Source organism: Lepisma saccharinum, chromosome 26 (assembly GCF_977018435.1).
Source record: "Lepisma saccharinum chromosome 26, izLepSacc3.1, whole genome shotgun sequence".
NCBI lineage: Eukaryota > Metazoa > Arthropoda > Insecta > Zygentoma > Lepismatidae > Lepisma > Lepisma saccharinum.
Genome location: NC_139254.1, coordinates 51,065,124 through 51,092,808, shown reverse-complemented (window position 1 = coordinate 51,092,808; position 27,685 = coordinate 51,065,124). Strand labels below are relative to the sequence as shown.

The window sequence follows — 27,685 nt, the reverse complement described above, 5'->3', positions numbered from 1 at the left end:
AATTTAAATTTATCAAATTAGCACTCCAGCTCTTCTACCTCAAACACTATACAGTGAAACCTTGATTTTATGTTCCTGGATATTACATTTTCATTTAATCTTGATGGTCCAGATAAAGCAAATGTTCCACTGCATTCATATTCATGTTCAGCAAGTCCAATTCACTTTAAAATATTTACTTTCGCTTCACACACACACAAAAGTAAAAATTTGTTGTAGGGCTGGGCCGATAGCATTTCAAACTGAAACTTTTATGAATTCCCACAGATACAGATACCGAAGAATAAAAAGTAAGAGTTGTTCTAAATATTGATTAATATAAGTGGCGAGTATTCCATTCCAATTATGAGAATCAATTTATCACAGTTTCCCTTTAAAATATTCAAGAATTAAATCAGAATATTACAAAAGTTCTCATGCAATTATAAAATATAGGGTTTCCCCAAAATATTTGTAGAAAATAAATGGAAAATTTTGCATAATTTTCAGGATAATTAGACTCCCCGAAAGTGTTGCGTGGAATTTTTGCGAACTCATTTGTGGACACCCAAAATCAAAATGCCGGAAAAGTATCTGCAGATATCCATAAACAGAATCCAACAAATACTTTCCAAAACTGATACATGAGCATCAGTATCGACCCAGCCCTAATTTGTTGTGTAGTATCTCCAATGCTTAACACATATTGGGATTGTGCGTTTACTCGTTTACTCACTATATATATATAAAGTGAAAGGGGGTTGGTTTTGTTGGGGAAAGGTGGTGGTGAGGATGAGGATAGGGGATGAGGGGCGTTACTAGGTGGCCTTGTTCAGGCCTCGGGGTGTGGTTGCATTCATGGTCGATATGTAGGCCCTCTCCCCCATCTTCTACGTATTGAGGTGTTGGTGGATCGGGGCAAGGAGTGGACGATCGCTACCTGGAAGCAGTCATTAAAAGGAACCAACCCCCCCCCCCCCACCACTCACAGTTTTCGACAAGCCTGGCAAAAGAACCATCTATATATTTTTTTGTGGCACTGTCAACACTTTTTTTTTTCGGGACCTGGCAACACTGCAGGTCATGCTTACTCTTCCTTCTTGTCACCAAGTACTACAACGTCTCTACTCCTGAAGATGTGACATACCATCATGAAAATTTGAATTTTTTCTGTGTCCGGTGAGTGTTTCCTCTCTCCTCTCTCACTTTTTATCTAGCCCTTGTGTCCCTCCTTTATTTTATCAAATTTTCCAACTTTGGAATATATACATACAGCATGCTTCAAAATGGTTTGAACGATAAGAAACCGTTCCAGGAGCGATAAAACTTTATCAACAATTAAAGTTCTATGTAAATACTTTCAACCATATCCTCGAGTTTTGTTTGCAATGGTCGTAGTATTTCCAAATTTCTCCACTAGGTGGCATGGTGATAAGTTCCAAGATGGCTGCCTGTGGTGCAGAGAAAGCTTTTTGCATCCTACAGTTTCACGTTTGTCGGTCTGTTGTTAGTGTTCAGCGTGAGTTTGGTACGAAATTTCGTAAAGAACCACAATCCAAGAACTCCATACGTAAGTGGTGTGATAAGTTCAAGACAACGGGATGCATTTGCAAAGGCAAATCGTCCGGTAGACTGTCCACGTCTGAGGCAGATGTCGAGAGAGTTCAAGCTAGTTTTCAACGCAGCCCCCAAAAGTTTGCAAGGAAAGTGAGCCAAGAGCTAACAATGCCTCGAGCAACTGTTTGGTGCGTAGTGCGTAGGCGTTTAAAGATGTATCCCTATCGAGTGCAGTTGTTACAACATTTAACACCTAATGATCACACGTCCCACAAAAATGTTTGCGAGTCATTTCTAGAGTTATGCAGTGGTGATGATGATTTTATTGACAAACTTTGTTTCAGTGATGAGGCTATGTTCCATGTGACAGGAAAACACGCAAAATGTTTGCATCTGGGGACTGAGAATCCTCATCAAATCGTTGAAGTTGTGTGTGATTCACCGAAGGCTAATGTGTTTTGCGCCATTTCATCTACCCAAGTGTACGGTCCGTACTTCTTTCACGAAGAAACTGTGACTGGACAAACATTCCTACACATGCTTACTACAAATTACCTTAATAACAGACTGCCAGACCACTGGATTGGGCGATCTACTCAAAATGATCAACAGTTACTATGTTGGCCACCAATATTCCCGGATTTAACCCCCTGTGATTTTTTTCTGTGGGGACATCTAAAAGACATTGTGTACAAACCTCCTCTACCCGCAGATGTTAATGAACTGAAAAAGTACATTACTGCTGCAGTGCAAACTGTTGATGCAGACATGTTGAAACGGATCTGGGTGGAATTGGATTACCGAATTGATGTATCCGGGGTAACAAAGGGGACTCACATAGAACATTTGTGAGATACTGTGTTCAAATTTTTATAAAAAAAACTTGGACAGTTTTAGGAATTACATGTAAAATTTAAAGAAATTTGGATGAAAAATAAAAAAAATTATAAGGAGTTGAAATCGTTCACATAATTTTGAAGCAGCCTGTATATAAATATGAACACTATTGTGAGTGAGTATCGTAAAAAGTTGGGAGAAAAATGAATATAGTGTAGAGAACTTCTGGGAAGTGAAGAAAGGATTAGACGAAATAAATATAAATGAGGAGGATGAAATTCGTAGCTTTGACGTCATTAATTTATACCCGAGTGTCCCCAGAGATAAAGCCACAGACTGTCTTCAACACTGGGTCATGGGTAAGGGGATCGATGATGTTACGGACTGCGAGTATGCAAGATGGTTCCAACTAGTATCGGGGCATAACTATTTCTGTTTTAATGGGACGATATATAGACAGAAAGAAGGACTAGCCATGGGTAGCCCTGTGTCTGGAATAGTTTCAAGTATATTCCTACATTTCATTGAGAAAGATGCACTAGAACAGGTCAATAACGATGTAAAATACTTTCGTAGGTACGTGGATGACATTTTGATAATGGGGAATAAAGAAACTTCAGATCGCACTTTTGAAATATTGCGAGAACAGGTATGACCAATCAGCATTGGGCATACATGCCCACACACAAATAACCACAGACCAACCTAAGTACAAGGGCCATCAAGTTACAATCAGAGAAAGCTGGTGAGAGCTATTTTCTCAGAGACTTATAACCCCCCCCCCCCAATTAAAATCATGGGTAATGTTTACCAACCAGTTGTCACTCATGGGAGGGGTAGAAGTGCCCTATTTATAAAGAAACAACAATTTTTAGGCTGACAGTAGCCATCTCTAATAACAAAAACCATGTGCCCCTAATCAAATGTTTATTAAATCTTTTATCCTTTATTGAAAATCAAAGATAACACTCACCCAGTGGCGTGGCGTGGATTTTTAAAAGTGTTACCGGTTATCAGTAGCACCCTCCTTGCCCCCTCCCCTCTCAGCATCTGCCCTTCCCCAATATTTCCTTCGGAACCTGCAAGAAGTCCCGTTCTACTAATGTTGCCATCTTAGTTCTTTTGAAACCAGATTTGCCCAAATCGCGAAACTTTTAGTTTCAAATAAGACGTATGTAGAGTAGATGTAGTCTTCATCTGTTTCCTAACTACTCCCACTCCCATGTTTCGCTAAATCCACTGAAATCTCATTTCTGACACCACTACTATTTCGTATATTTTACGTCCCTTGCTACTTTAAGGCTTTCGCTTTATAGGATAATCGTGACGATGAGGATGCATGGTGAATTATTGAAATAAAATTATTATTTCTTTGTGTATGTAATTATTAATTTTTATAATTATGTAAGTAAAATAATAACAACGAACATTGAAATAACCATTTCTTGCTGAGGATTCGAACCTGCGACACCTGACACTTCAGAGCGTGCTAAGATAACAATCGGGAAATTATGCTTGTAAGTATTGTTTTCACCCAAAAACAGTTCTACCACCTCAAAAGCATTGCTTCAATCCGAAATTATTGCATTCCTGCGACAACGTATGTCAATGTCAATCAGTATTATCAACAATTATCACAAATTCCTGTAACCGAAATAATATTATATGTGTGAAATATAGAATTTTAGGTTGACATTTTTAGAAGGACAGCGGACCCCTTGACTATACCCATCCCTCTCCTCTCCTTCTCGCCCATGATGTCGAAGAAGGACAAAGAGGACTTTCATAATCGCTGATATTTAGTGTAAATACAAAATATCACTTGGTAGTTTGCTTTTGCCCCAGTGTGATTTGATTTTTTAAAATTTTGATTTGGCGATTTAAGTCCACTTCATGAACAGTAATGCTAATCGGGACAGTTTAAAGTTGGATCCGCACCACTTGTGCCTCCACCGGGTATCGAAACCGGAATCCCTTGATTATAAGGCGGCGACGCTACTAACACTGCGCCATCGTTCCCCAGTGTGACTGGACACCTTCAGAGTAAGATAGACCCGATTAGGCGACTTAGCTCTTTTCTGTCAATTGAATATGGCAACACTGGTATGTTTCCTGTAAGCATCACCGGCAACTGCGCCGGCTAAACAGCCCGCCTCCTCCTCCCGCCATAACAGTCTTTGCCGCAACGCGAAGTCTTCCTTGCGTGGGCTCAGGGTCCTTCCTCATGTTGCCTGTGGAGGGTACCGGATCAGTCCTCCTCTTCGCTTTTGCCGGTGTCAGAAAAAAATGTCAGTCTGCAATGTTTACTTTACGACAATATTACCAGTTTATGTACGTAATAATATTTTAAGACGGGTTCTTCAATTCTTTATATTTTGGTGTTACCTGCGGTAACAGCGGCTACATGCACGCCACGCCTCTGCACTCACCCATAGGTAAAATAATGCCTAATTTACTAAAAGTAATCTCAGTTGCAATTATCTGGCATCATTAAGCCAGAAAAGCTGAAAAAACACTTTTGTTTATACTTTTTAAGCAATTGATAACTCTGCCATCTGGTGGGAGAAAGTGGCACCTCTCCTACAGACAAGGAAAGATCTCAAAGGACTCCAGCTGGCCAATGAGAAGCCTTCAAGGCTGTGACGTCACAGAGCAGACTTTCAGATGGCCTATTGTGTTCTGAGCTTGCTATTCAAGCTCACTTTTATTCCAGACCCACCTGAGAGCAGGTCACCTGTGAAGTTGCTGGCAGAATCCAGTGTGTTAATGGCCGCCTGTGCCAGCAACAAAGGATGCATATGGGAAATAGGGATCTAAGGTCCAGTAATAGTAAACTCTGGCCTAAGTGTGTGTGACCAAGTGGGATATTGTGTCCAAAACAGCATTTAATGATCCCAGTGAAAATTTCAGCAATATAGCGAGTTTTTGTGTCCCTCATCCAAAGTGGAAAGCCAGACCACATGGTCGGCAGAACTGACGCCATAACAGCATCCATGCAACAAAAGCCAGGGAAACTCGTCCATCACTCCCCCAAAGCCTTTGTTACACCAAGCAAGCAGTGAATCTCTAATTTTTAGTGTTGTGTACCCCAAAATTGCACATGTGTCGGGATGTGGCTATGAAGGGTGAAATATTGTGTGTGTGGCCCCAGGTATGAAAATTATAAAGTGAAAACGGCTGGTATGTAAGTACAGAATCTTTTGTATATCTTTTTTGTGTGTTATGTACAGTGAAATGCTCGTGTTTGGTGGTAGCTATGCCACAAGCGGTGTTTTTTATGAATAAATATGTCGTTCAAAGGTGTCTGACCTTCTATCATTGAAGTAAGCCTATCAAGCCCCCTCTGGTTACTGCTTATTAAATTTAGGCTAAAGTTCGTCTGTTGCTTAACAGGTATCTCAAGGGATACCTGTTATTATACAGAACACCACACGTGGAATAGGGTCTGCGTGTGGCCGCGTAAAGCGTGGCTCTCTCTTTTGTTTTTGCTGTTTTTGATATATTATATATTTAAAGTCAAACTTTAAAACAAACTTAAAACAACACCTACACTTCCCCTTGTACAGGATAGCAGAATAAAATTCACAAGTGAGAAAGAGAAAGAAGGGGTAATTAACATTTTGGATTTGAAGATTCAAGGAAGCGAATGTGGTCTTAATACAGGGGTTTACCACAAGGAATTAGCAGGGGACAGTCATATACATAAGGATTCTGAACATGCAAATAGAATAAAGAGTAACGTCTTTATGAATTTTTACATACGTGCTGGTAGATTTTGCAACAGTGCGGAAGAAAGGGAAAAAGAAGAACACTGGATAATGAAAGTGGGGGTGAAAAATGGTTTCAAAACAGAGGAAATGAGAAGAATAAAGAAGGGGGCCCAGAAAGTTTTAGATAAAGATGGAGGGGGGAAAAAGACAAGCAGTTGTAAAGAGAAAAGAGATGTAGGATATAAATATGTGGGGATTCTATATGTAAAAGGTGTATCGGAAAAGGTTGATAAAATCCTAAAAGACTTCAGATTAAAAGGAGGAATGAGAGCACGCCGAAATATCGAGAAGTATTTCACAGAATACAAAAAGTATGGAAAAGGACGTAAAGGGTATCAGGAAGAGAAGAGCATATATAGGATAACATGTACGTGTAATAAAGCATACATAGGACAAACAGGTAGAAATATGGGAATACGCTAAGACGAACATGATAAGGACATAAAAGAACTTGAACCGAAAATAGGGTTATCTGAGCATGTTATTGAACTGAAACATAAAATTAGAAATAGGGAAGTAGTAAAGAGAGTTTGCAAACAACCCAATAGGAACGTTCATGAGGCAGCTCACATTTGTCTAGATAGGGGGAACAAATTGAACAGAGATGATGGCAATTTGGATGAAACATGGATCAAAATGTTCAAAAGATGGGGAAAAAACAAGGAAGTGGTTCAAGCTGCCCGGAAGGTGGAAGAGTTTGCATTGGAAGGAACGTGACACACATCTGCATTAGCATTCATTCAGCCATTTGGGTGGAATGGGAATTGAGCTCCACTTTTGGCATTACCAAGACATCTATAGTTTTTAACAGTCATGTAATTTTATGCTTTTAATCTAATCCTTTTTATCCAATTATAGATTGCTTTTTAACATGATAAAGTATTTTATGTGCTGATAACAGTTACCTGAAGAAGCGGATGTATATAGGACTTTTTAACAATATTCACTCACGTAAGTGTTCTCTCTCTCTCTCTCTCTCTCTCTCTCTCTCTCTCACACACACACGCACGCACGCACGCACGCACGCACGCACGCACGCACGCACGCACACACGCACACGCACACACACGCACACGCGCGCACACACACACACACACACACACACACACGGTGACTGGTAATTAGATGTATTCCCTGAAAGGAGTTAAAGTAGAGAAAATTTGCAATAAATTTGACTATATGATACCCCTTCCGAAAATTAGTAGTTTGAGATAATAGAATTTCAATTGTTTTTTAAAAAATGACCATTTTCCACATAAAAAGATGAATTGAGAAAAAACTGCTGATATGGAACTTATTTCAGCATTTTCTGATAGCTAACAAATAAGTGGTTCGTTCAAAAAAAAAGTTTTTCACAAATAACAATCACATGTAAGTAACGGGTGGGTCTAAACTTACAAGTGATGATAAAAAAAGCACTCTTAGTTTACTTGGCAATGTATTAATAACAAAAATGGTATGACATGAAGCGTACAAATTACTTAACTTACTTCCTTGTGACATCTGCTGTCCAACAAGGTACAAATGTTGCTAACGTTCCCATTTGTGTACAAGAAATAATACTTCATTCATCTTCATGTGAATGGAATCAATGAACAATACAATTAAAGAACATTATACGTCTTGATCAAAGTGGGCACTTCCGTTACGAATGCAGGCACGCACGTTTTTACGGATATTTGGTCTCTTAACTCGTGATGTGATGGTGTCCTTGATGTGTTGACCATCTGTTAAGATCCTCTCCCTGAGCTCTTTTTGCGAGTTTACCGGTGTCTTGTCATGTGGCTCCAAATGTAATAGTCGCAAGGCGTCAAATCGATCGGGGGATCGAGCCAGCCAGGGAATCGGGCCGCCTCGGCCAATCCATTTCTTTGGGTAATTTTCATCCAGTCACTGTCACATGCCCACGCAGAAGTATGGATGAGCGTCATCAACAATCATTTGATCGAGTCATTTTTCCTGCCCCAAATCTTAAATGGCATCACTTATAAACATTTTTTGAGGAACGGGATGGAAATGTTGTTGGAGGATGTGCCTCTAGCTACAAGACATGACATGATTTATCAGCATGATGACTGCCCAGCTCGATCCCCCGATCGATTTAAGGCCTTGCGACTTTTACATTTCGAGCCACATGACAACACACCGGTAAACTCGAAGAGCTAAGGGAGAGGATCTTATCAGCTGGTCAACACATCAAAGACACCATCACATCACGAGTTAAGAGACCAAATATCCGTAAAAACCTGCATGCCTGCATTCGTAACGGAGGTGCCCACTTTGAGCAAGACGTGTAATGTTCTTTAATTGTATTGTTCATTGATTCCATTCACATGAAGATGAATGAAGTATTATTTCTTGTACACAAATGTGAATGTTAGCAACATTTGTACCTTGTTGGATAGCAGATGTCACGAGGAAGTAACTTAAGTAATTTGTACGCTTCGTGTCATACCATTTTTGTTATTAATACGTTGCCAAGTAAACTAAGAGTGCATTTTTTTATCATCACTTGTAAGTTTAGACCCACCTGTTACTTACATGTGATTGTTATTTGTGAAAAACTTTTTTTTGAATGAACCACTTATTTGTTAGCTACCAGAAAACGCTGAAATAAGTTCCATACAATGAGCAGTTTTTTCTCAATTCATCTTTTTATGTGGAAAATTGTCATTTTTCTAAAAAACAATTGAAATTCGATTATCTCGAAAACTACTAATTTTCGGAAGGGGTATCATATGGTCAAGTTTATTGCAAATTGTCTCTACTTTAACCCCTTTCAGGGAATACATCTAATTACCAGTCACCCTGTATACCAGGTGTATAAGCTTAAATCTGCTGTTTTGTAGTCAGAAAAACACATGGTTTGTTCATAGAAAGCAACAAGAAATATATTCAAAATACTTGCCCTCACAAGCTACACATTTTGCCCACCTCTCTGGCAATTTGTGGATACGATGCCAAAAAGAGTCCTTCTCTTTCGAGGCAAACCACTCATCAAGCCTTTTTCGGACGACTGCATACAAATCGAAGTGCTGCTCAGCGAGGGCGTGGCCCATCGACGAAAACAGATGGTAGTCGGAAGGGGCCAGGTCTGGTGAATAGGCAGGATGGGGTATCACCTCCCAGTTGCATGTCTCCAAGTAGTTTTGGACCAGTCTTGACATGTACGATGGCCCGTTGTCGTGGAGGAAAATCAGCTTGTCATGTCTTTGTTGATAATCCGGCCTTTTGTCACGCAGAGCACGGTGCAATTTGATCAGTTGTTGATGGTAGCGGTGGGCAGTGCCAGTTTCACCAGGTTTCAACAGCTCAAAGTAGACGATACCCTGTTGATCATACCAAACACACAGCATCGTCTTCCGGCCGAAGCGATTTGGTCTCGAGGAAGATGATGGTTGGCCGGGATCAAACAACGATTTCTTGTGTTTAGGATTCTCGAAATATATCCACTTTTCATTGCCAGTCACAATCCAATGCAGGAAAGACTTCCTTTTTTGTCTGGCAAGCAAGATTTTGCATGTGTTTTGGCATCTCTCCAGCTGCCGATCGGTCAATTCATGCAGCACCCACTTTCCGATCTTTTGAACCTTTCCCATGGCACGTAGATGCATGGAAATGACTGCTTGAGTAACACCCAATTGCTCGGCAAGTATCTTTTGCGTTTGGGTATCGTCCTCGTCCAAAAGAGCCTGCAATTGATGGTCCTCAACCTTCCTGGGCCGATTTTCACGCTTCTTGTCGCTCAGGTCAAAATTGAAGTCTTTGAACCAACGAAACCAATCCCTGCATGTTGCTTCCGATACAGCACTGTCACCATAGGCCTCCACAAGCATTCGATGCGATTCGGCAGCAGATTTCTTCAAAAAGGAAGCAGAAAAGCAGAGCTTCCTGCATATGCGCTTTTTCTGGCACAAAACTAGACATGCTTACCACAGGAAAACTGTCTTTTGTTGTCTGCACGTGCTGACGATGTGCACTGATTCGTGTCGGCAGATGTCCAACTCATACAAACACCAGGTATGGCGTGCCCATGGTAGCTTCATATGCTCACTAATGCCATCTATGAGCAAACAACAGATTTAAGCTTATACACCTGGTATATATTATTTTAAATTCAATGCTTAAATATACGCTAAAAATGAATAATACAAGAATAAAAGCACCATAGGATAAAAATCTCTTTTTCTCACAACATGATCACATCACAGAAAAGTGCAACATGTTACAACAATTAGTTCACATAATGCAAAAAATATTACTTAATTACAAGCTGAAACCATAGAAATTTGTAACAAGAGGCAAAACTTGTCCACAAAAATTATTACTATTTCACAGAACTTCCTTGATTTGTGATACACAACCTATGCACCGATATATGCTTCTCTGGTTCCCCCTCTTCCAAGCGAACAGAAAATATACATTACCTTCCAAATGGCAGACTAGATGGGGCTCCAGACGGCACCGAATGTGGCTGCTGGTCTTGGCCCTCTGGGGGTGGTGGTGGCCCCTGAGGCCCCGATGGTAACTGTCCCATGTGGCTCATCTGCCCTGAATTAATGGTAGGCATCTGCTGTGGGGGGAGGGGGAAGTGAGGTGGCATCATCATGGGATGCGGAGGCATTGGAAGGCGAGGGAACTGATCGGATGTCATACCAGGAGGTGGTACGAAGTGTTCAGGTGGCATCATGTATGGGTTCTGGCCATACGCTGAGCTGCCCGGTGGTGCACCATTGAAAACCTGATGAAATAGATTTTAAAATCTTTCAACAAGAATACAAGGAAATAATTATACAATAATTAACATTTTGACACAATAAACTATCTTTCGATGATGCAATATTAATCACTACATGCAATACATTAACGCTCATTTCAGCAAACTGTGTAATCCACGATACAACTTTTTCAAATTCCAACTCTACTGAGTGTGATGATACACACAAGAAATATAGGATGATTCAAAATAATTTATACAGATACCAGTGTACATGAATGGATACATATACAGTAGAGACCAAACACTGCATCCCATCTGCCATACTGGATTAAACTTAATTCTTTCAAATGGGAGTAGGGTGATGTGACATCAAAATCTTGTAATATTTTTCATGTGATATATGTAAAGTATAAGTACTTAGGAGTAATACTAACAAATGAAAATGATATTAGGAAATAAAAATCAGAATTAATTCAGGAAATGCATGTTACTTTCCTCTTCATAAACTTTTATCTTTCATATAATATCTAAGAAGTTTAAATAAAGAAAATATTAATTTTGCCTGCAGTATTATATGGATGTGAAACTTGGTCCATTACATTAAAAGAGGAACATATATTTTAAGAGTATTTGAAAATTAATTCCAACTTAATACTATGTGGCACGAATGGGAGAGGAAAGAAAGAGACCTGTACAAAAGCCAAGATGAAGATGGAGGGATAACATTGAGAAGGACCTAAAGGAAATCAGTCAAGATGAAAAAGATTGGATTCATCTTGTGCAGGATAGGGACAGATGGAAGGCATGTGTTGCTGCAGCCATAAACCTTTGACTTTAAAAATTATTATTACTTCTCTTTTTTATATATGCTTATGTCTTGCATGAAACAACTAAAGAAAGAAAACATTAACTGTTAATTCTACAGGGTGTCCGAAAAGTTCCGCACCATAGACAAAATGGTAAATAATAATTTATTTCGTTCTTATGTTCACAGAGGAGCCACCGATTGATGTTTGCAGAGAAGCCACGGACTGGGGTCCCGCTCGCCAGATTTGAATCTGATGGACTATGCTTTTTGGGGGTATGTTAAATCTCTGGTGTACAGTGTGAAGATTCATGATATGGCTCATCTTTGCACAGGAATCAAAGACATATGCAAAGCCATTGGCCCAGATTATGTCCCCCTGGTGCTCAACAATTTGCGATTCCGCCTACAAACATGTGTGGAACTCAACGGAGAGCACATTGAACAAATACTGTGATTTTGCCTATGGTGCTGGACTTTTCGGACACCCTGTAGAGTGTCTACAAAAAAAAAATATTTTGGAAAGATGTGAATTTTGTGATTTAATCGATTATGTTATGTGAAATTACGAATATATTTTCTTAAAACTGAAAGTAAATTGATATGGTATAATTTCAATTAAAAACTGACATGAAAATTTGTAAACTGAACAACTGAATTGTTATGTAATTTCAGGTATTGGCGACATAGGTTCAGCACCACAAATTCAACTGTCATGTTTCATATTCAATGACTTTTCCAGACTTTTGTATATGTTTATAAAAATACCTGATCTATCTAGAGTCAGTGGGAACCCTAATTATCCATTGTCTTGTGTACTCCTTACGAATTCTAACATTATACCGTGAAACCTCAATTTTACGTTTTTCAGGAACCAATGTGAAAAACCTTAAAATGCAGAGGAAATGTAAATTCTATTGAGCCCATGAAGATTGAATGTAAAATGGAAAACCCTGGAATGTAAATTCGAGGATGCACTGTACTTCCATGAGAGCACTTTTTCATATTATGCTCAGATAGGCTAATTGGGAATGGATCCTAAACAGTCTGCAATATTTCTCTACTGAGAATCAAACCTGGTTTGTAAATGTCTTCTGAATACTTCGTTTTTACAGGCAAGTACCATACTAAGAGAGATATTTCATATACTAGACCCATTTTTCTAAAATAGGGCAAACTAGTGAAATGAATATAAGTAATTGTTCGGTGAACAATGCATATAATTAGTGTTTTTAATCTTGTTTTCCATTTTTGTGTATATGTGTGAGTTATTCATGTGAAGTGTGTGGGAGTAAGAAACTGCGGAACCTCCCGCATACTTGATTTCGGGAACTTACACACCCACAAGTAAATTCGGGAACGTCCCGAGAGGTGGTAAATTCGGGAACGTCCCGAGAGGTGAGCCAGGCTCTTAGCTTGGGCGTTGCCACGAGAAAAGAACAGTCGTCATCAGAGAGTCATCGTGAGAAGAACCGTGTCACACGCGCGCGGTCACAAGTGCGCTGTAGAGACATTCTACAGCAAAACAGACAGTCCTTCATGTATATAGTTTAGTTATTGTATAGTCCTTCGTATATGTGTATTATAGACATTAAATGTATGTATATATCGTCTTTGTGCGTCTGTTACTTAACCAGACACCGTGCGGGAACCGACGCATTTAGGATAATTCGGGCCAGGGTGGAGTTCAGCCAGTTAGCCAATGTAGTGCGGGGCTTTCTGGAAACTGACACTCAACAAATGGTCCTCCGGGCCGGATGCGTCGCAATTGTAGTATTTGTGCCGTATTCCGGTAGTTTGTCGTCGGGAAATCAACGAGCCAGAAGAAGAGTCAACGTGCCACACCCTCGGTCCGCCATATGCGTTTAGCGTCTCTTGTACGACGAGTCAACATGGAGCAGTTACAGGCGTCAAAGACAGTCCTCAAGCGGGAAGTTACTCGGATTGAAAACAAGTCAGCTTCACCAACGCTGGAAGGTGCTACACTTAAAGTCTACATAGACAAGGTCCTTCAACTAAGTGCAGACTGTAGTGCATTACTTGTGAATCTCGCTAAACAGTGCGAAGAAACATTGTTCTCTGAGTACTACGATGAACTGAGTGCGGTGCAAGACCGATTAGAGTTCTTGTTGGGCTCCCTGTACCAAAAACAGAAGGAAGCCGTTTCTCCCGTTGTCGCGGTGAATAGTGATGCGAAAAGTGACGTTCGGTTACCAAAACTAACATTACCAGAATTCAGTGGTGACATTCATCAATGGTTGTCATTTCGGGACTTATTTGTGGCATCGGTTCATGACAACAAACACCTCAGTGGCGCTCAGAAGTTGCAGTACTTGAATTCGGCATTAAAGGATGAACCGTCATTATTAATCCAGTCCATCGCAATAACGGATGCAAACTACGAGGAGGCGTGGAATCTGCTAGTTTCGCGGTACCAAAACAAAAGAGAGATAGTGAACAGCACGATTAATCGCTTGGTTAATCAACCTTGTGTGCCATCACGCTCGGCTACAGGGTTACGCAAGCTCATTGACGTCACTTCTGAGTGTGTGCGTGTGCTGAAGGTTTTGGACATCCCTGTAGAGGCTTGGGATGCAATTTTAGTCTTTCACACCACCGACAAGTTGGATGCAGAATCTAGGCAACAGTGGGAACTTTCCCTGAAGAATGCAGAAGTGCCTAAGTTCGAGGACCTGACTACGTTCCTGGATGTGCGTGCCAGAGCTCTAGCAGCGTCTACGGTGACCTCCAGCCTCCCAATGTCCAGCAAACCCCCTCCCAGGTCTACTGATCGTCAAGTAAAGAAGAATGTGAATTCGTATCACACAGGTGCTGAAACTGTGTGTCCTAAATGCCGCGGACACCACAGGTTGCATACTTGTCAGAAGTATCAACAAATGTCGGTGAAAGAACGGTACTATTTTGTGAAAAGCAACAATCTGTGCTACAACTGTTTGCAATCGAATTGTAACGTTGGAAAGTGTACTTCGCGCACGTGTATGGTGTGCTTTAGAAAGCACCACACATCCCTTCACTTCTCTCCTAGTGAAAATCCCAGTTCTACGCGGCAAGTAACGTCCCACATCGCCAGCAAGAAGAAAGCCATTCCGTTGCAGGAAGTTCTCTTGTCTACAGCCACCGTGGGCGTGAGGGATAGACATAACAACGTTCGGCATTTTCGTGCACTCTTAGATACGGGCTCCGAGTGTACATTTGTCACGGAAGACTGTAGTCAGCAATTAGGCCTTCGAAAGAAACACATCAGTGTTGCCATATCCGGTATTTCGGCAACCGGTATCGGTACTTCTCGTTCCATGGTGGACCTACAGTTTAGGTCAAAAGCGGGCAACGAAACGTACACCACCAAAGCCATCGTTGTGAAGAAGATTACAAATAATTTGCCCAAGCAGCAATTCACTTTTGATCAACAGTGGACTCACCTACATAACCTTGATCTTGCCGACCCGTCCTTCAACAAACCAGGGAAAATAGACATTTTATTTGGTGCAGATATTGTTCCCTTACTTTTAAGACCTGAGAAAGTCGCAGGTCCAGTAGGTACACCAACGGCCATAAGTACTTCACTTGGGTGGATTCTTATGGGCAGAATTAACGTTCCGCGCAATAAACGTGCAGTGTCATCACATCATGCATCATGTAGTGATCTGGACGCTACCCTACAGCGCTTCTGGGAAATAGAGACTGTGCCATCGGTAAAACTGTACAACGAAGAAGAAAACTTTTGTGAACATCATTTTCGAAAAACACACGCACGTGACATCGACAGTCGTTATGTTGTGAGATTGCCCTTCCGAGAACAAAGCGGTGTTCTGGGTGCTTCACGTTCCCTAGCGGTGCAGCGTCTCAAACAAATGGAGAGACAACTCGTCAAGAATCTACAACGTCAACAAAAGTATGCTGAGTGTATGCAGGAATACATAGACTTGGGTCATATGAGCGTCATTTCGAATTCAGAATTACCTGTGTCCCAAGAAAGCAGTTGCTACCTCCCACACCATAGTGTCATCAAAATGGACAGTTCCACAACGGCTTTACGGATCGTGTACGACGCCAGTGCGAAGACGACGACAGGAGTTTCCCTCAACGATAAGTTGCTTGTAGGCCCTAAGATACAAGACGACATAATGCCTTTGTTGCTACGTTTTCGTACGTATCAAATAGCCCTTACTTCGGACGTTGTCAAAATGTTTCGACAGGTGAAATTACACCCAGATGATGCAGAATATCATCGCATTGTGTGGAGGAAGTCACCGAAAGAAGAGATACGAGACTTCAGATTAGAGAGACTGACGTTTGGTACGGCTAGTGCTCCTTTCTTAGCCACCAGGTGTTTACAACAGCTGGCCCGCGACGAAGAGGCAGACTTTCCTGAAGCAGCGGCGATTACATTGAGAGACTTCTTTGTAGACAATCTAGTGACTGGCAGTGATACAGTAACGCAAGCTATCGCGTTACAAAAACAAATAAGTGAACTTCTACAAAGAGGTGGTTTCGAATTGCGGAAATGGTGCTCGAACAATACACGAGTACTGAATGAAATCCCGGTACATTTGCGAGAAACGAACTTTGCATTGGATGTGAGCATGAATGAACATATAAAAGCACTCGGGATCGAATGGCATCCAGCGAGTGACGAATTCGCGATATCAGTGACGCAACCCGCAATTCATGAGCAGTTGACCAAGCGCATTTTGTTATCAGACATCGCGAAAATATTTGACCCCCTAGGGTGGATATCTCCAGTAACTGTCAAAGCAAAGATATTCATGCAAACACTTTGGCAAGTTAAACTTGACTGGGACGATGTACTTCCACCAGAACTAGAAATTGCATGGCGAAGTTTTCGGGCGGAGTTGCATAAGTTGCAGGATGTTAAGGTGCCTAGGCGCATCGTGTCTTCAAAACCGCTAACGTGCGAACTGATAGGCTTTTGTGACAGTTCCGAGCGGGCCTATGCGGCCACTGCCTATTTACGTTCTACATACAGCGACGGCAGTATTGAAGTGCATCTTGTAGCAAGCAAAACGAGAGTCGCGCCTCTGAAGAAAGTGACTCTCCCGAGACTCGAACTTTGTGCTGCAGTGTTACTCATACGTTTGCTGCAGACAATAAAGGAAGCTCTTCATTTGAACATTACAGAGATCCGTGCATTTACTGACTCTACAATAGTTTTGTGTTGGATAAACTCTTCTCCTTCTAATTGGCGTACATTTATTGCCAACAGAGTTGCTAAAATACACGACGTTCTCCCTGCAGAGAATTGGTTCCACGTGTGCAGTGAAGAGAATCCAGCTGATTTGGCGACAAGAGGAATTTCTCCCTCAACCCTGTTCGAACGTGATATTTGGTTCTTCGGACCACAGTGGTTACGTAATCAGTCCTTCAATCCTACACGCACGGTCAACGCAGCAGCAACAGCTGAGGTTGAGAGAGAGAGAAAAAAGGGTCTTCTCGTATTACAGTCTTCGGTCGAGGTGGAGGAGTTATTAGTAAACAAGTATTCAAACTTATCAAAGCTCCAACGAGTAGCGGCTTGGTGCTTCAGATTTATGCATAACACCAAGCGAAGTGCTAATGAACGTCAGTTTGGACCCCTATCAGCACGCGAACTTAATCACACGTTGCTTGTGTTAGTGAAACAAGCACAAATTACAGCATTCCCTACAGAAATAAAGCATTTGAAAAAAGGGAATCCTTTGCCTTCAAACAACCCATTACTCAATTTGACTCCTTTCCTGGACCAGGAGGGAATTCTGAGAGTAGGTGGACGTTTACACAATGCACAAATGACAATTGATAAGAAACATCCCATTCTGTTACCTCGTGAACATAAACTTACAGAGCTCATCGTGAAACATGAACATTTGAAACATTTGCATGCGGGACCACAATTACTTCTCGCTGTCCTACAGCAACGTTTTTGGATTATACGAGGGAGGGACTTAATTCGAAAAATTGTGTTTAAGTGCAAAGAATGTTTTAAGGAAAAACAGTTGACAGCAACTCAACTCATGGGTAGTTTGCCAGCCCCTCGCGTCAATCCAGGCCGAGTATTTGCAAATACAGGTGTAGATTACTGCGGCCCATTTTCAATAAAGAGTTGCCAACTCAGGTCTTCAAAAATCACCAAAGGATACGTCGCTCTTTTCGTGTGTCTTGCAACCAAAGCAATTCACTTGGAAGCGGTAAATGATGCATCAACGCCTACATTCATTGCTGCATTACGTAGGTTTGTGGCCAGACGTGGTAAACCTAACCAGATCTTCAGCGATTGCGGAACGAACTTCGTAGGGGCAAACAGAGAATTGAAAAAGCTACTTCAATTCATGCGACAAAAAGAGCACGTCCAATCGATGTCAGATGTTACGGCCTCGCAAGGCATACAATGGAATTTCAATCCACCGGGAGCAGCTCATTGGGGTGGTGTATGGGAAATTTCAGTGAAGGCAGTGAAATATCACTTGAAAAGAGTTATGGGCTCAACATTACTCACTTATGAGCAATTCATCACGTTATTGACACAAATAGAGGCGTGTCTTAACTCGAGGCCATTAACGGAGTTGAGTAGTGATCCAAATGACCTAACGGCACTCACGCCAGGACACTTCTTAACCGGTGATTCGTTACTGGCTGTACCTCAAGCAGACTTTACAACATCCACGTCGAATTGTTTGTCTAAGTGGCATTTGATCCAAAAAATGACGCAACATTTTTGGAAACGTTGGGCAACAGAGTACTTGTCCAGACTCCAGCAGCGGCCCAAGTGGATGGAGAAGAAGGAAAATCTACAGATAGGAGATCTGATGTTGTTGAAAGAATCTACCCCTCCACAGCAATGGAAGCTAGGAAGAGTAGTGAAAGTTCATGCAGGACCAGACAAGTTAGTACGATCAGTGACAGTGCGAACAGCTGATGGGCAATACAGACGTCCAATTGTGAAACTTGCTCCTCTCTCCTATTCTAAGGAGACATAAGTGTACTGCATTGAAATTATTGATTGTGGTTGAAATTAATATTTCAACGGGGGGGAGTGTGTTCGGTGAACAATGCATATAATTAGTGTTTTTAATCTTGTTTTCCATTTTTGTGTATATGTGTGAGTTATTCATGTGAAGTGTGTGGGAGTAAGAAACTGCGGAACCTCCCGCATACTTGATTTCGGGAACTTACACACCCACAAGTAAATTCGGGAACGTCCCGAGAGGTGGTAAATTCGGGAACGTCCCGAGAGGTGAGCCAGGCTCTTAGCTTGGGCGTTGCCACGAGAAAAGAACAGTCGTCATCAGAGAGTCATCGTGAGAAGAACCGTGTCACACGCGCGCGGTCACAAGTGCGCTGTAGAGACATTCTACAGCAAAACAGACAGTCCTTCGTGTATATAGTTTAGTTATTGTATAGTCCTTCGTATATGTGTATTATAGACATTAAATGTATGTATATATCGTCTTTGTGCGTCTGTTACTTAACCAGACACCGTGCGGGAACCGACGCATTTAGGATAATTCGGGCCAGGGTGGAGTTCAGCCAGTTAGCCAATGTAGTGCGGGGCTTTCTGGAAACTGACACTCAACAGTAATAGTAAATCAACTGAGTTCAGCAACTCCTTAACCCATTGAGCAGTACAATTTTTAAGTTGCCAACATGTAGAGAGGTTTTGCATAAAAAAATGGATTACAAGCATTTTTTTTTGTATCTTTCATTATAACTATTATGATTATCATCTTAAATAATAAAAATCTATTAAGAATGGTACAAACTGTTATGCCCTTCTCTGTGGATGTGCGGTCTAAGGTGCTGTGCTTTGGACTCCGACTGCGGGATGGCATGGGCTCGAGTCCACCTGATTTCAGTCTCTGGGTTTTCGGCCTGTGTATAGGTCCGGTGGCAACCCATCATCATGAGGATATTGGGGAGCTATGAGTGAGTAGCATAAGCCGGTCTTGGACTGTCACAATTTCATACAGAACACTGTGTGGCACTTCCGGAAACTCTGTAGATAATGATGAAATCGTAAATCATCTGTTTTAGCAACCTTTTTCATCAACTTGCTGCACCAGGTCATCTTTAATGACGGACGGTCGCCCACTTCGTTGTGCACGTTTGTACGGCCATCTTTAAATGCCCTCACCCATCTTTTTACCATGCTATTGCTCATAGCGTTGTTTCCATACACTTCTTCAATCTGTCGATGGATTTTGGCTACTTTCATGTCTCTTGCACTTAGAAAACGAATGACAGCACATAGTTCACACTCGGCGGGACTTTCAATCGTCTGATGCATTGTAACCACACCTGAACAACTGTCTACTTGGGCAAACTGTTGCGTACTGCCATCTGTGGCAAGCCCATAGATGCAGGTCCTCAGCATGCATGTGCGAAATAGCAAGTGCAGGGCTACAACAGCCTAATTGCAAAACGGAACTTACTTTAAAAATATGCCTCGAATGTACATACTACTCAATGGGTTAACTAATATTACTATAGTTGGGACTTTACATCACTTAAATACTCTGATGAACTTACAGCAGAATGAGGAGGAAGTGGCACTTGGTGCTGAGGCATGTATCCATATGGAATGTTAGGCTGGTTGTGAGGCTCTCTCATGAGGGTATAATACAGATTAACAGCTTCTACTAGGTCGGAGCTCAGCTGCGTCAGCTGTGCATGCTTCCTGTCTACCTGTTCCAACTCCTGATCTATCAACGGTCCCATGGCATTTACTTGGTCTGAAATGCATCACAAAACAAGCGATTAGAACTAAATCAGGCATTCCAATATCCATACTCTATAAATTAAGTCAAACTTTGCTTGCCCTATATTACCATGGTTTTCCCCATTCCAGAACGTCCCTGCATAGAGTAGCTCTAGAACCCACCCAGCCTAGCATTACCAGATTGCTATGAGGGAAAAGTAGGACACAAAACATTTATAATAAATAATACACATTTCCAGAACATGATCCAGTAATTTAAAATGTACACTTTTCAGATTTTAAAGAATATGATTTCTTAATGAATTCTTAAATCTAAATGTTCAACCTTGTAATCAATATACTCTTACTACTTGTTTCAACTGACACTTCTCAGAAAAGCTAATTGTTATCAAAATTTCAGGTTTAGTCAAAATATATTTGTGAGAAACTGAACAGTCAAACTCTTTGAAATTATACTGAACACCAGTACCAAATGTTTTACAGACTTTTCAAAAAAAAAAAAAAAAAAAAAAAAATTCTCCCATGACTCAGTTGTGCTGATGGTAATGAAAGTACTCTCTCATTATGACCTGGAATGGCAAACAAATATATTCAGTGATTACCATAACTTAAATGGTTCCAGAAGTTTCATCTAGTTCTTAGTTCAATAACTTTGTTCTCTATACCCCTTGCTTTACAATCAAAATATTGAATAAGAATGGGAAACACCTTGTTTCATCAGTATAAACCTCAAGGCAAGAAATTTCACTCAGACACTGAATGGTGACATCAGCCGACTGTGGCCCCAAAACTTTGTTCATTAATTGCTTCTGTTTATGTTTTAGCAGAAACTTTTTTCTTTTTGGGCATGACTGAATCAAAATAAATAACACTATTGAGTTTGGGAGTGCAGTCCATAGACTTGTAACTTGCATTATTTCTGTTTGTTCAACACAAATTAATTCCTAATTAATATTACGTGAACCTCAAAATATAGGACATTTATTATATTTTTCAAATTCCTCCCAGGTGGCGGACATAAGGCTAAAATGTAGGATATGTCCAGGAAAACCCGACGTCTGGTAACCCTAACCCAGTCTCTAATCAATGAGTACCTAGGGGGTAAAAGCAGCCAGAGCATGGTGCTGATCACATCACCTCCAGCATGGCTCAGATCAAAACCGTGTGGGGCTTTAGCACCATACTCCCTGTGTATTTTCATGATATGGCAAGGGTATAGCATTACATTTCCCAGTCAAACTAAATGTATTCTCCACCATAAAGTTTCTTACCATGCCATTCACAGACTGAATCCTATACAAGAACATTAGTTAATGAATTGTTCCCTGTATGTTATATACACCCCTCACAAAAAGTTTGGAATATTGTTATATTAGGCACAACTTAGGCACAACAAGTTTGGAAACACACTATATTAGGCAATAGGTGATAGGCACAGTGGCATGTGTCGGCGAAAAGACGAGGACGTCCACCAGACAGATACCATATGTTGTTGCATTTCAAGGCCCTGTCTATCACCTATTGTCTAACCTAACAATATTCCAAACTTTTTGTGAGGAGTGTATAAAGTTATGATGGTCAACAAATATCAATTTAATGTAAATATTGGTTCTGCAAAAGTAACTACATTTGTTGAAGGCCTAATAAAAGATGCGTAATGCATTTCCATTCTTGCACAAAAATCCAGCAATAAATGGCATGCTCCTCAACCCCCTTTATCCTTAAAAAAGCAAGAAGTTTGGTTTATACATGGTATATGATTGTTCCCGTAAGACATACATTTTAAACTCTACAGAGGATACACAAACAGATAACAATTGCAACACAATATTTTAGTACATTAGTGATATTATTCACTGTATAAGATTTCTTGCACACACAGTTCGGTGCAAATCGTTAATTGTGCATTTGGAGTTGGTAATCTGACACATACAAGCCAAATGTCATTGTAATAGACACGTGTTAGAAATACGTAGATACATTTGTTAAATTGTAATGCTGTATTTAAAAAGATGACAAGGAATTATTATCTTTTCACTTTGGATTTAATTAACCAAGAGACCTGGAATATGCTTAAATTCATAACTGCACTATGTGCTGGAATGTTTAACAGCCCAGTGTGTTTTCAATGGGAAATTTAAACTTAAAAAGATTTTAAATAAAATTTTATAACTTGAAAACTATGAATGCTAGAATTACAAATTATACCTTGCTTGGTTCAATACAGATTAGGCTCTATGCCTATGGTTAAAAAAATTATTTCATTTATCAAGTAGACGAAGATGATGAATGTGAAAAACATTTTTTTTTTTAAATTTTAACTTCGTCAGTATCTCGCATAGACAGTGGGGGGGAATGAGGATTCAAAACAGCACCTGCATATTGCCTGTGTACCACTCATATAGCAAGAATTGCACATGCTGATACTTTGAGAAAAAATATTTTCTAACAAATTTTTAGGCAGCAAATTTAAAATCCCACTAATATAGCCAGAATCAATTAAACTATACTAATTACTAATGCGATACCTCAAGGTTCATGCATCACTCAGAACATGTATTTCCAAACATTGCCTGAGTCACAGTATGCTCTAAAAGTTACAAAAGCACTTTGTGAAACATATGTCACACTGGCATTTAAGGGCTACACTGTATTAAACCGTAACAAGTGTGCGAGAAGTTAGTTACACGATAGCAGTGTGCTGGCCCCCATGGCGGAGTGGTTAGCACATCATGCTACAACGTCAGGGGTCCTGGGTTGAAACCCAGCCTGGGCATGGATATTTGTGAGTGTCCATTCATCAATTTCATCATATCATCATTCATCCCCATCTTCGCAAATTAGCCAAAAGTGGCACAAAAAGCAAAAATAAAGCTAAACAATAGCAGTATATCAGCTCATACCAATGGTGTAGGTATCACAAAGCATCCGTTGGAATTTTATCACCAATACTGGTCAATGCTTTTAGTCTCATTATGGAAAATGAATGTTTTCATTATTTTTGGAACAACATTGTGGGGAGAAATTAATTTTGTGATTAAGTTATTATCTTGTGTGGAATTTTAATGTAAACTCCAGTAGATTGTTACAAATTTCAAGTATTGGCATCAGTGGCAATTTGTTAGGAATATCAGCACTTGTGTTGCTTCAGAGTACTATCAGCTCAACCCAAATAAGATATTTACTTAATGAAGGATATATCATTACTGACCTTCTAACTGCAACATTTCATGGGTATCTGTTTGCTCATCACATGGGTCTGCTTCATGTAGAAGATGTAACAATCTGAAAATATATTCACACCATTTAGAATAATGGCTGGAAACAATATATTTCCCAACATAAAACAGACACTACTCAATACACACACACTTGTGGAGCTTAAACATACATTAATTTTTATTAAGCATCCATTCATTGCATCTTTAGCAGTACATGAACCCCGAAGTATTTCTGACAGAATGGTAAAGTGCCTTCTACAAAATAATTACAGCAGTACTCCAAATTTAACAAATATATGCTCTAATGTTTTCACCTTTGGAGATGGTAACATTAATTTGAGACACACAGAAAAAGTTCTAAAAATCTAGAATTATAAGGAATAGCTGTTGAAAAGTACTGCATCAAGCTGGGAAGGATACTAAAGATGAATTCTTTAAAAAAAATCTTCATTTCTTGGACTATGTATGTTACAATGTGGATGTACATAGCTACATACAGTCCTACCAAGAAGGGGAAGACTGCTGCCAACTTACAAACTAAAATGGATAGTCATTTGTTTACTTCTCACCCAGTCACCACTGACAAAAATGTTCCCCTTCCTTTGAGCCCGAGTGCCCATTGTCATATTTATAATTTCCCCTCCCTGTTTCTTTGTCAAAAAAATTCAGCTCCATTAAATATTACATATCTCCTGTCACAGTGTACGGCTTTCCTTTTTATGATGATTAAAACACTTCATACTGAATATGGTGATGATGTTTTGAAGAATGATGAAACATTCTGGCAATACTGAGGCAAGATTACATGGCAATGGGTGACTGCATCATTCATGCTTTCTTCATTCACTTACGCTTGAAAATTCAACAACAGCAACAAAAGAGTTTATCTGCTCTCTGATAGAGATGTACACATTTTCGCCAAACAGTATATCAAAATCTTTTTTAATGCAAGAATGTAGGACCAACACGAAAATCCGAAATATACAAATGGAAGAGGGCAGTGTGGGGATTTGTGGAATATACAAGGTTCGCCCATAAAAAAAACTAACTTTTTTTTAAGGAAAGAAAAAAAGTAAATACCTTAAAATGACTTTATCACCTTCAAATTAATCACCAGAGGACCAGCATTTGTACAGGTCTTGGAAACACTGTCGATAGTAACTGACAGTATGTGTTCGCAAAATGCACGTAGACGTCGTCAAATCTTCACCCTTTCATAGCCATCTTAAGCTTGGGAAAAAGGAAAAAAACAGCAGGCGATAAGTCTGGAGAATATGGAGGGTGATTGATCACTGTCACTGAATGCTTAGCAAGGTATTGTTGTACAGACAATGTGGTATGAGGCCGAGCATTATCGTGTAATGGAAACCATTGGCCAGAATCGCAAAGGTCCTTCCTAACTCGCTTCATCCTGTTTCTGAGTCGACCAAGCACTTCCTTGTAATACCACTGATTGATTGTTTGGTTTTCAGGGACAAATTCATGGTGGATCAGTCCTTGTGAACTTTCTCCACATTGTCGTCATTCCTTGACGTTGAAGGGCATCCTGATCTTGGTTCATCCTCGACACTTTCACATTCACCTTGAACGATTGTACCAGTCATATACCTGGGTTCTTGATAATGCTGCATCACCATACACTGCCCCTATCATCTGTAACGTTTCGGTAAACGATTTACCCAATTTGTAACAAAACTTTATGCTGTAATGTTGTTCCATATTGGTGTGTGTATTTTGTACACCGCCTGCACATGACCTGCATCTGACGCATGCTTGTCCTGATACAGACTGCCTGTAACAGGTTGAAACGTGCACTGACGGGAAGTTTAAATATAGCTCTTTGCAGTGTTGCCAGAATACAGTACCTTTTTATTTGGTTTGGTTCTTCTTTTTTGACAGTTCGGTTTCTTTATGGGCGGACCTTGTATGAACAATGCAGATCATGTGTGTCAGGTATAGGATAAGGAAATAAGCTAAAATCCTTAAAGATTGCATCATGCCTAATGTGTTTACAAGTCTGAAAGCACAGGAGCATTACAGGAACAAAAGATGTGGCATTCTCTGGCATTTCTCTCCCGAAGAACAGCTATTCTGATACATGAATGCTGTTCCTGCTGTGGCACGGCAGTTGACTCAACAATGAATTACCACTGCCCTCTGTACAATAACCATTCATCATACTGGCATCTAGTGAAGTGTCCACATACTAAAGAAGTCATGTTCTGTGGGACAAATGATCACACTGTGGTACCACCGTTTAACTTTTGAGAAAAAATATAATTGTCATGACTTATGGCCCAGCCCTCATACATTATGGATCTAGAAATATAACATTGTAACTGATACTGTACCAAATACAAAATACCGTATTTGCCAGCATATACATTTTTGAGAAAAATTCTTTATCACTGAATTTATAATTAATTTACAGTATTTCAAATAATAAGGTAGTATATAAGCTACTTTCAACAAATATCTTACCTAATCTAACTAGGAACGAATGCATTTTAATCTTCTTCGTCACACACCACAAGGAAAAAGTCTAACTCAGAACAAATAAAACTTCCAGAAGTATGACGATAACAGGATGTGGTCGACTGTCTAGAATGTTCGTTAATATCTTCGCGACCACTGTACCAAATATCATAGCAATTATCACATTCATAGAAATGCTTTATGTAAAAGAATCAGATGTTGCAGCGAAAACTCAGTTTACTTCCATTATAAGCAGTCGAATACCAAGCACCGGGTTCAACACCAGCACATCTAGCTGATCATTTTCGAGTGGAACCAGCCAGAGAGCGCAGAACCGTGCGCGTTTTCCACACTACGTTATTCAAGGCGCTGTAGTATAGGCGTATAAGATGCAACCTGCTTCTCAGACCTATTTTTTAAGGAAAAAAGCTTGTCTTATAGACCGGCAAATACGGTATTTACCTTTCTTAAATTACATCAGTTCATTGTTACGTTAGTAAACATTTATCAGGACAAAAATGCAATATTTTGTGTAACATGTTGCTAACATTGTAACATAAATTTAGGCAAAAGCATAAAAGAAAAAAACTTTTCTGAATTTCTGGGTCCACCTTCATCCTTCTTCAATGACGGAAAACATTTTTTTTAGGCATGAACTTAGATTGAAACGTAGTTAGAAATGTGAAAAACAACCAAGCTGAGCCCAAAAATTCAGAACACTATTTACACCGAGAAAGGGGAAAATTAAGATGGTATGTTATGTATGAGAAAGCCATGACTATCAACAGAAGAAATTGCATATTCACCTATCAATCTTCTCTTCATCAATTTCTACTTCTTCTGGTTCTTTCTCTAGCGTCTTCACCTCCACAGCTTCTTTGAACTGTACTGACTTTTTCTGTTGGGTTTCAGTTTCTGGAAGTAAAATTAAATCAATGTACATTAATGATTAGTTCTTGGAGGCACAATACGGACATTTTAGTACATGCTATTATGGCTGAGCTAATGCTATTACATAAGGGATATTCAGATGAAACTGGAAGTTTTAGATGTGCAAACTAAGAACGTATTTAATTGAATAAAAACTATTTGTGTCTTGATTTTATTAGCTACTACATTTAAGCATTTGTCCCAGAATTTCACTAGTGCCTGGATAACATCTGTGTATGCCCGAGACAGAATTGGACAGATGCTGAAATTCTAGAATCTGAAAAACTTGCAGAAGTCGCAGTCGTTCTGAAGGTATGGCTTGACAAACTGTGGTGGCCAAACTGCACGGAATAGAGTGGAACTACTACAGACACCACCCATTGAGGTCACCAAGGAGACACAGCACTGTGTCGGGATTGCCCAACATAGAATAATGCAGGCACCATCAACGTGTGAAGCAATTATTTTTATGATTTTTTCATGATTTACAGTAACTTATATGTGAACGTGAGTGTGAGGTGGTTGACAAATATTAAAGGACTTATAGTTTCTAACCCGGTTCTTCATTGTGTAATATCCTACAAGTAAATGCAATTAGAATCAGAGTTTAGCAAACCCTGTAGATATTATATAATGCTTGCACGTTGGACAGGCAAA

At 40.1% G+C, this 27,685-nt stretch overlaps 1 protein-coding gene across 4 annotated transcripts in view; it reads right to left on the bottom strand.

Annotated features, from left to right (window-relative positions):
- The window catches only part of Stam (signal transducing adaptor molecule), an 83,375-nt gene that overhangs the window by 19,880 nt on the left and 35,810 nt on the right, over positions 1-27,685 (bottom strand). For all 4 annotated transcript variants that reach the window (XM_083112322.1, XM_083112324.1, XM_083112325.1 and 1 more), the window contains 4 exons: positions 26,905-27,013; positions 23,614-23,687; positions 20,213-20,415; positions 10,571-10,884 (listed from right to left, as the gene is read on the bottom strand). In XM_083112322.1, the coding sequence (XP_082968448.1) occupies positions 10,571-10,884; positions 20,213-20,415; positions 23,614-23,687; positions 26,905-27,013 (700 nt within the window). The remainder of the gene's footprint in view (positions 1-10,570; positions 10,885-20,212; positions 20,416-23,613; positions 23,688-26,904; positions 27,014-27,685) is intronic.